The 10,286-nt window shown below is 39.6% G+C and overlaps 1 protein-coding gene and 1 long non-coding RNA gene across 2 annotated transcripts; both read left to right on the plus strand.

Annotated features, from left to right (window-relative positions):
- The first annotated feature begins 1,828 nt into the window (after positions 1-1,828).
- On the plus strand, positions 1,829-5,921 carry LOC109047466 (SLAM family member 9-like). Its single transcript, XM_042756084.1, has 2 exons — positions 1,829-2,069; positions 5,579-5,921. Exons 1-2 carry the CDS (start codon positions 1,829-1,831, stop codon positions 5,914-5,916), a joined length of 579 nt encoding a protein of 192 aa, XP_042612018.1. The 3' UTR covers positions 5,917-5,921.
- Positions 5,922-5,997: 76 nt separating this feature from the next.
- LOC122144864 lies at positions 5,998-7,470 on the plus strand. The gene is made up of 3 exons (XR_006159881.1): positions 5,998-6,111; positions 6,198-6,259; positions 7,322-7,470. It is a non-coding gene; the product is annotated as an uncharacterized LOC122144864 (long non-coding RNA).
- The last annotated feature ends 2,816 nt before the right edge of the window (positions 7,471-10,286 follow it).

The following is a 10,286-nucleotide window of genomic DNA, read 5'->3' on the forward strand; positions in this document are numbered from 1 at the left end:
TGAAGCGGCCCGCCTTCGGAAATTACTAAATGTACTTGTGATTGGTTAGCTGGGGAAGTGTGTTGTGATTTGGTTGAGCGCGATTTTAAACCCAGATGATTGTAACCACTCTAAGTTTGTCTGTCTTGGGAAAGCTAGCGTGTCTCTGACATAGTGATAACCCTCGTTGTCTTCTCTAGTGCAGCTCAATAAGGTCTCATCCCATTCGTCGATCTTTGTGATATCACAAATCCCGGAAAACATGCCCATTCGTCCAAATAGATTTAAACTAGCAATCAAGTCATGTAGGTACGCATAATAAACAATACAACTTTCACTTGTAGCCTCGAGGTAAAGGCAGAAAGTGTGCAAATGAGGCAGTGCACAAAAGAACTGAAGATAGTGAAAATTATACACACAATTTAACATCACATACTGTACAAACTATACATTATAAGTATAAATGTATAAAAAAATGCTTAGTAGCTATTTCTTGTGTCTTTGACGATCAGATATTAGATAGATGTTCTCTTTTCTGTCTGATATTTCAAAGTCATGCTGATATTTTACTTGATTCAAGTAACCTCTGGCTGGTTTTCATTCATTTGATTGTTCAGTGTAGGAGAGAAGTCATACTGTGACTCTAAGCTTATTAACCACAGCACAGGAAGAAGCCCTTCACCAACAAACTAAACACAGATGAAACAGAACAGCCACTGTGTTGCACAAGATCTTTGTCCACCTAACAGATCAAATCAGATCATTTCTGAAGAAAACTGACCACAGCATGTTTCATTTTGTCTCAGAAACTCAGCTGCATATGTCACAGCTCAGTAAGATTGGCAAAGTGAGAGGATCTTAGCCATTTACAACAATTGAATGATTATAAAACCACTTTAATATCCATAAGATTTGAAATATCCAAAGATCATGAAATGCAGGTTGATTAATCCAATGTTTGCATAATTTATTAGTATGTGTGTTTATTATTGTTTATTAGTACCTATAAAGCACATATTAATGCCTTATTCTGCATGACAATATTTTAGATCCCTAAATCTTATATCATACCTAAACTTAACTACCTTACAAACTATTAATTAGCACCAAATTAGGAGTTACTTTTGAGACAAGAGTCATAGTTAATGGTGAGAATTTGTCCCCAAACAAAAGTGTAAACATACAGATTATCACACCACACATCAGAGATTCTTTGCGTGGGTGTGTGTGAACTAGGAGGGCCAAACTCTGTCGTGGCAGGGTTCAGATCAGATTGATTTTTATCAGCAGATATTCTAATTGCAACAGACTTTTCACTGAACAACTGAAGAAAATGATTCACACGCTTGGTTTGTTCAGTTTGTGCAGCTGGTGTCTGATTTGTAAGTTACAAATATATTTTTATGGCCTAATTTCTTCCTGTTTCACATTATAACACTTCTGCTGTTTATCCTGTTTTAATGAGCCAAATACAAATACGAAATGTGTCAATTTATTAAATATTAATTTATTTAAAGTGTCAAGAGGAATTAAACTTGTAGTTTTACTCTGCTGTAATTTACATTTCATGTAACATATTTATATTACTCTACAAGCAGATAAAACACACTAAAGACCAAATAACTGGTTCATATTGTCTGTTCATGTATATCAGCTTTCTTTAGCGTCTCTGATCCTATTCTTCAGCTCATGTTTAAAGGTTACAGACAACATCTGATTTCATGCTTTATAAACCATTTGGAGCCTTAATCTGTGACATATATGTTACTGTTATTATGTTATTTTTTGATTGTTACAGACAACATCTGATTTGTCACTCTACACACTGATCTTATTGAAATACATGAAGATGAGTGACATACTGTGGACATTTGGATCCAATAAGTCTCTGATAGCTGAAATCAGTAGAGATGCTGGAATCTTCTTTACATATAATGGTCCTGACGAGAGATTCCGAGACAGACTGAAGCTGGACAATCAGACTGGATCTTTGACCATCAGAAACATCACAACTCAACACTCTGGAGTTTATGAAGTAAAGATAAGTGGAGCTAGACTGACATCAAACACATTCAATATTTCTGTTTATGGTGAGTAAAGATCATTTGTCCAAATGCTCACATATTCTTGTTCAATTAAAAGAATAAACGCTTAAGAGAGCTTAAAATATTATTTGACTGCATTTGTAGAATATTAACACATACACACAAACAATTCTGAGTCATCTCTTTTTTAATGGATATTACAGTGAGGCACTTAAAATGAAAGTGAATGGGGGACTGAAAACAGTGTAAACCTCCATCGTCAGCATTTCAATGGATAACCCAGATTCCTCTTCAGGAACTCGAGCTGCACTGAAAATGCTATAGGGAACGCCTTTAGTGTGATCGACTCTAAATATCATGTGCAATCTGTCCATTGGAAGGGTGTGACGTCACAGACAGGGTGTCGTAAGCGACCAGGAAGCTATAAAATCACGCGCTGCGCAGCTGGCATCAGCTTTCTCGTCTTTCAGCAAGCACTCTGTTTGTGCACGTTATCAGTCTGTCTTGTGAGTCTTATTTGGTGTTGTCTGTCCTTATAAGCTCAAAAAATGTCTAAGAGCAAGTCAAAGACAAAGCATTTGAAGGGCAATACCAGAGCGCTTCAGACTGTGTGTTCCTCGCTGCCCGCGCTATATAATGAGCGGAGATACACACAGTCTGTGCGTGGTCTGCCTGGGATCGAAGCACGCTGAGTCAGCTCTCGAGGTTCCGCTTTGTGAACAATTGCCAATGTGGACACTTTGCCGGCATTCCCCACGGGTCTGGCTCCACTTCTGCCAAGGCAGAGCGGCAGCTGCACTCGTGGGGTTCGTAGGTGGATCTGATGGAGGGAATGGAGATGGGCGAGTCCCTATCTCCTTCCTCAACTGCCAGATCCGGCGCCCAATCCTTGGGATAGGAATGTTTAAAGGTTACAGACAACATCTGATTTCATGCTTTATAAACCATTTGGAGCCTTAATCTGAGGTGGATGTGGAGAGTGTCGAAGGGGATTCGCCACCCCAGTCGCCCCAGTATGAGGAGCTTTTAGAGGTGGTGACTTGCATGGTGGCCAAGCTCACCATCGACTGGCCAGCTGAAAAACAGTCTGAACAACAGAAAAGCAAGCTTGACGAATGCTTTCTGCGGACGAGGCAACCACCTTCACACTGGAGCCTTCCTTTCTTTTTTTTGCTGATCTACATGACGAGAATGCTAGATTGTGAAATCGGCCATTTTCAGCCCGCCTCTTCGTCCCCGCATCAGATCACTATGGCAATGTGGCGGGGCTGGGAAAGCAGGTTGGAACAGACACTTGTGAGCTATCTGTTCCCCAGGGCTGCATCGTCTCTGAAGACTCCGGTGTTGCCCTCCAAGCTGCTCAGAACAACGTCAGCTTTGGTGGGCAAAGGGTATGTGGCAGCAGGCCAGGCTGATGCATGTCTGCACACTATGGCAGTGTTACAGGCATACCAAGCCAATCTGCTAAAAGAGCTAGACGAGGGAGAGAAAGTTCTAAGGCATCAGTGAATTAAGGCGGAATGCTGATCTCTGAGTGGCCGCGGAGAGGTACTTATGGCTAACCCTGTCTGATATGAAAGAGAAAGAAAGGGTCTGCCTCACTGACACCCCGCTTCAGCCTTCTGGCCTGTTCGGCGACGCAGTCAACTCGGTCGTTGACAGGTACCAGGAGGCACACAGGCAAGCGGCGGCATTCCAAAAGTTCCTCCCTCGTCACTCTTGTGGGGTATCTGGGTGGGAGATGCCCCCTCCGCATACCAGCTCCTCATACAGAGAGGCTCAAAAACAGATCTGGGCCAGGGATCCTCCAGCCCAAATTAGATCTTAGGGCAGTTATCGAAGCAAAGAAGTCCTCGGCCAAGAAGTCCTGACATGAGGGGCTCAGGACTTCAGAGGGCGGCCCTTACTGGGGTAGACCGGGGTGGGGAAGACGCATACTTCCATGTCTCCATCCTTCCACAACACAGGAAGTTTCTGAGGTTCGCTTTGGGGGATGAAGCATACCAATATCGAGTACTTCCGTTCAGCCTTGCACTCTCACCCCGCACGTTAACGAAGTGTGTGGATGCTGCTCTGGCTCCACTGCGACTGCAGGGCATCCGCATACTAAATTATATAGACGATTGGTTGATTTTAGCTTAATCAAGGTCACGTGACGATGCCTCTGTGCCTTAGACATGTGGAAGAAACCTTGGTTCTTGAATCAGGGCGCGGTGCTGGGAGCTCCTTGTCGCCGTGTAACTCTAGCGATGGACGCGTCCCTCCCTGGCTGGGGTTTGGTCAGGAGTGGCCACCCTGCCTGCGGTCTGTGGAGTGGTCGTAATCTGACATGGCATATCAATTGTCTAGAGATGCTGGCTGTGTATCGAGCATTAAAATACTTCCTCCCAGACCTGAGAGGTCATCATGTGTTCATGCGCACCGACAACACATCGTTGGTCTCTTACATCAACCACCAGGGAGGTCTGCGTTCGTGACCCTTGTACAAGCTGGCGCACCAGATCCTTGTGTTGTCCCAGGACAAACTCCTCTCACTCAGAGCAGTATATATTCCTGGGGGTGAATATATGGAGGGGGTGAAGCAGATATGGAGAATTTTTGACCAGGCTCAGGTGAACCTCTTCGCGACTCAAGAGACATTGCGATGTCCCCTCTGGTTCTCTCTAGTTCATCCAGCTCCCCTGGGACTGGACGCTATGGTACAGACTTGGCAGAGGTTTCATCTGTACGCTTTTCCTCTGATCGCTCTGCTCCTGGGAGTTCTGTTGAGAGTACGCCAGGACGGGGTTTGTCTTCTATTAGTAGCCCCGTTCTGGCCAGGCCGAGTATGGTTCTCAGATCTGATCTCGCTCCTCAACGTCTCTCCATGGGAGATTCCGATCAGGACAGATCTGCTCTCACAGGCGCAGGAAATGACAATTCACTCTTGCCCGGAGTTGTGGAAACTGTGGGTGTGGCCCCTAAGGGGGCACAACTCATAGCATCCGGTCTCTCAACCGAGGTTGTTGAGGCCATCCTCCAATCCAGAGCTCCCTTAACGAGAAAACTGTACGCCCTGAGGTGGAAATTCGGGATTTGGAAGTCTGGCGGCATGGGCACCTCGTTCCCCATAGCGTTTTCGAAGCAGCTTGAGTTCCTGAAGAGTAACGTCTCAAGGTTACGCATGTAACCATGGTTCCTCGAGGGAACGAGATGCTGCGTCTCGAGGCCTTACTCCCAGCACCCCTGCCAGTGCTTGCTTCTTTCCTCTAAGCTGATGCCAGCTGCGCGGCATGTTCTTTTACACCTTCCTGGTCGCTTATGTCTCCCCGTCCGTGATGTCACGCTCTTCCATTGGACAGATTGCACACGATATTCAGAGTCGCTCACGCTAAAGGCGTTCCCCATAGCATTTTCGATGCAGCGTCTCGTTCCCTCGAGAAACCATGGTTACATGTGTAACCTTGAGACATTTTTGCTTTTCTATTTGACAATTGGAAATACAATTTTTATGGTAATTAACAGCACCACAAATTGTAATTTTCCATATTTCTGTTCATTCTCTTGTTTCCTAGCTCATCTGCTTATTCCTGACATTACCAGAGATTGTTCATCATCATCATCATCATCATCACAGCAGAAATGTTCACTGGTGTGTTCAGTGGTGAATGTAAGTGATGTGACTCTCTCCTGGTACAAAGGAAACAGTTTATTGTCCAGCATCAGTGTGTCTAATCTCAGCATCAGTCTCTCTCTACCTCTGGAGGTGGAATATCAGGATAAAAACAGCTACAGCTGTGTGCTCATCAATCCCATCAGCAACCAGACTCAACATCTGAACATCAGCAAACTCTGTCACACACGTTGCAGGTTTGTTGGTGTTAATATTTTTGTTATTAAACTGATCTCTTAGTTATACATTGTTGATGTTTCAGTGCTTCTTGTAGATCAGATGAACATATGAATTTACATTAATGGTAAATTTTGTCCATTACAGATCAGGGCCTAACTTTATTTTACATCGTGCTGATTTCTGCTGCCGCTGGGTCTCTGTTGATTGTAGCTGCAGTCGTGATGTGCTGCATCTACTGGAAATGTAGAAAAACAGGTCAGCAGAACAAGCAATAAATCTGTACAAATATTTATCTTTTTTAAAACATAAATTTTGATATAATATTTAAACTGTTAATACAGTCCAGACACAAGTGGAAGACAGATCCGAACCAGCATTGTTTAAACCAACAAAAGGAAAAATGGTAAGATTGTAAAAAGTCCATTTGTTTACCTTTTGATCAGTAGGTGGCACTGTGCTGAAACTGTTCGTGTTACTTTAAGTTATGCTCCATATAACACACACCAATTTTGGTCTGAATCTGCTAAAGCTTTGCAGAGATATAGCCTCACATTCATTTTTGCTCAAACTTTGACAAATTTGTTACAGGGATTTACAAAAAAAAATGGTTTGGTCTGTCAAAAAACTTGTACTTTTTTATTTATTTATTTATTTTATTTTTTTACATAACAGTCTGAATATGATCTGAGCATATTTTGGTGAAAATCTGACAAAGGGGTCTAGGAAGAGTTTAAAAAAGTAGATGTTTTTGTTTTTTGTAAAATCCTAAATTGCACTCAGAAACATGCATGCTATTTTTGGCCTGTTGGTGGTGCTAGAGAGTTTGAGTTATATACTCCAAATTTACTTTGCTTAATGTTGAGACTGTCTTATATTTGTGTGCCAAATTTCACACAACTTTCCCACAAGACTTTCTATGGGCTGCCATAGACTTCATGAGCGGAGGAGGAATAGGAAAACAAATGGAGACAACAGGTGCCTACACACCTTTAGTGCTTGGTCCCTAAATAAACTGGCTTTTTATTCTCAAATAACCCGTACAAAGTCAGTTTTATAAGATTAGTTTTGCATTGAAAAGAAAGTTGGATACAGAGTTGTTAAGCCATGTGGCTTGTGCTGAAGTCTGGTCTTGAGCTGCAGCTGCTCTTCGGTTCATGATTCTCTGAGGTGAAATGATGCTTTAGCAGCCATTGGTAACAAACAACTATCTTTGGTCCTGGGAAAGACAGTCATTCTCAGTGCATTGGCTGACCAGCCTTCAGTAATAATCTGTAATCAGCTTGATGATTTAACTAGTTAACAAGTCATGTGATGAACAAGATTGATATCATTTCCTCTTACTACTCCATGTTAGCGTCTGTTCTGTAGTAGTAGTTTTCAAAACAAAACAGTAGATTAAACTTTGCAGAGAAAACAATGTTAGTCACATCAGCAGAATTCTGATTGTGTTTGTGTTTCTTTGCAGAAACCAAAGGAGCAGCCTGTGTATGAAAATGTCCCCCCAAGAAGATGATTAAATATCTACTGGAATTATTAGAGTTCATGCATCACACCTTTTCTTTTTCACATTTATTTTCTGACTGGATGTCTATATTTATTTATTTTTTTTCTCACCACATGAACATACATTGTTCAAATACATTTATTCTCTGACTGTCAACTAAAATGTCATATGATCTCATCTTAAGGGAATTTATCTAACTTTCATTATGAAATATTGATCAATTACTATCATCTAGCATATAGTTTAAGTTACCATGATGACAAAACTCACTGAAAACCAACCCACCTTCTTGAGTCCAAAATTTCATAGTTTCATAGCACAAACTAAACACCAACGTACCTGGGTTAAAACCGAAATGCTTCGTGCAACAGGCCTCAGAATGACAACATGTGACATTCATGTTCTCAAACACTTTTACAAGTTTTTTTTTTTTTTTTTTTTTTGGAGTGTGGCGTGAAAAAGCACCTTTTGTGTTGAAATGTTGTGTTTTTCAGAATTGTTCCAATTTCCTTTTTTGAGGACAGTGGCCTCTGATAGAATACTTGTTTTACTGAGATAGCAATCACTAGGTCTATAATAACTGCTGCTGTTTACAAACTGTGTACATTTTTGCATAACACAGCATGTGCTTATTATAAACCTCCTGGTATTTCATGAACAGGACCTGGATAAATCTGTACATATGCTGTAGTCTAGCGCGCCATCTAGTGTCATAATCAAGAATATTCCAAAAATATGAGTAAAGTTTAGTGCATTAATGTTAAAATCACACTTTAGATGTAGACACACAACGGACACTCACATCCTGACTTAATATTAGCTTAGTTAAACTTAAAAATAATTACTGCTGCACAAACTCCCACTGACTCGTATTTACTGGATCAGATGAAAGTTCCCCTCCTTTTTAGTGTTTTATGTGGGTTAAGGCACTTTAAAGACAAAACAAAAAATGTCCAAAAATACTGTATTCAAATTTTATACCTCACAATAAAACATACAGAACAAATATATGAAGATTATAGGGGAAAAATAAAAATGTGAAATTGATCGTCATTACAAATTTGTGTGCTGTAACATTTCTCAGTTCAGTAACTGTGTGTTATTTCATTGATAGCTGCCTCAAACACTCTTTTGCATATTCATGCACATATTCTGTGAAGAGCGCCTGCATCTTGGCAAGGCATTTGTGTCAACAGTCAGTTCTATTATATCAGTCATTTTAGGAAATACTGAAATCTGGTGTTGTGATGAAAATATCTTCATGTTAGCAATGTGACATTCATCCTCTTCTTTAGTTTCTTATCTGCACATCATTTAAAGAATCAAAATAATAAAACATGTTACAGTGATATCTCAGTGCGAACAGGAGAGGTTGGATTAGGCAGAAGTCATCAACTAAGCATCATTCCCCTACATCATTTCTTCTATATCCCCTGGAAGAAAAATAAAAAATAAAAGTTTTATTAATATTTTGAATCATTTTCTTTGTAATTTTAGTTTACATTTAACAATTAGTTTTTTGCTTTTGTTATTTTACTAGCATTTATGAGCAGCATTAAACAGTCTGTGTAAATGTCAGTTCAGAAGTGCTTATGTGTGATCATATCTAAATCAGATTTAGTGCTCATAGTGACAGTTAGTTACCCGATTAGTGTACTGTATCCTGATGTCTGTTTGAACAACAACAACAAACACACATTACGTTGGTTAACTAGAATAAAAATGCACATCTCTACATCTCTTATGTAACAAATCTCATATTGTTTTATTAAACCAGCTGAATGTGATATTTGCTATTCTGTTCTTCTCGTGTGATTCTTCTGTGGCAGCAGTAAATCACACAAGCAGTTACACCTCCAATCACCAGCATAAAAACCACACCAACAACAACACAGAAAGCAATAAATCAAACATATACTCCTGCTAAAACATCTGGAGAGAATCCTGAAGCTGTAATGACAGACAGTCATTATTACCATTATTATAGTTACCATATAAACTTTAACTGCACAAAATTAATATTCAGCTTGCTGACAGGTTCCAAATTTCGGTCAAATAGCCTAAATGGTAGGCCCTACTTTCACTGTGTTCAGTACGTACAACATGCATTATTGTTATTTGAATATGTAAATATATATATATAAATATATATATATATATATATATATATATATATATATATATATAATGGTTACTTCAGGGGAAAGCTATGTACTGTAGAAGTTGTGGGGAATAAAAAATAAATAAATTAAAAATTTAGAGTGCTAATCTCTCCCACGTAGTATTTTAAGTTTACTCAAAACTATCACTCAAAGTTATTTTTGTGTTTCCCAGCTGTGCAATTGTGCAATTTCCTACTAAGAAACTTGTTTTTACAATAATTCCCATTAATTCCGTGAAGGCAGCATAAATGGAATATGGCCCAAAACACAAAACAGGCCACCCAAAACAAGCCCAAACCTGTCTGTTTTAATAAAGGAGCTCATAGGCCACTCTCTTACAAAACTCATAATTTGTACAAGTACAAACTTGGCAACACTGCAAACCTTTGGGTAATGTTTTTAATGTTTGCAGTGGTATTTATAGATAAATAAAATATAAACAAATAAATGAAAAAATAATAATAAACTTCTGTGATGGTCAAATCGCAATGCATTCATTGTATATTTTGATCAATTTAACCTATTTGCTGATGTCAAAGTTTTATATTATATAAAATCCCATGTAGGCTACTTAAGGCATGATGCCAGCAGGTTACTTTCGGATAAAGTTTTATACCAATAAACCTTTAAAAGGACATACAATACTTTTGCAATTACTATTCCACCGTCAATATTGGCACTTTAAACACTGTTGCATTTGTCTGTATTTCTTTTTTTTTTTTTACTATATTTTTTTAATTTTAAGTTTTATTTTCTTTTATAAA

This window comes from Cyprinus carpio, unplaced genomic scaffold, assembly GCF_018340385.1.
Source record: "Cyprinus carpio isolate SPL01 unplaced genomic scaffold, ASM1834038v1 S000006791, whole genome shotgun sequence".
NCBI lineage: Eukaryota > Metazoa > Chordata > Actinopteri > Cypriniformes > Cyprinidae > Cyprinus > Cyprinus carpio.

Bases quoted from the DNA above. Each gene is read 5' to 3' on its own strand.
- LOC109047466 (XM_042756084.1), top strand. From the start codon at position 1,829: ATGAGTGACATACTGTGGACATTTGGATCCAATAAGTCTCTGATAGCT. The intron at 2,070-5,578 runs GTGAGTAAAGAT...CTTGTTTCCTAG, and splicing joins ATTCAATATTTCTGTTTATG to CTCATCTGCTTATTCCTGAC.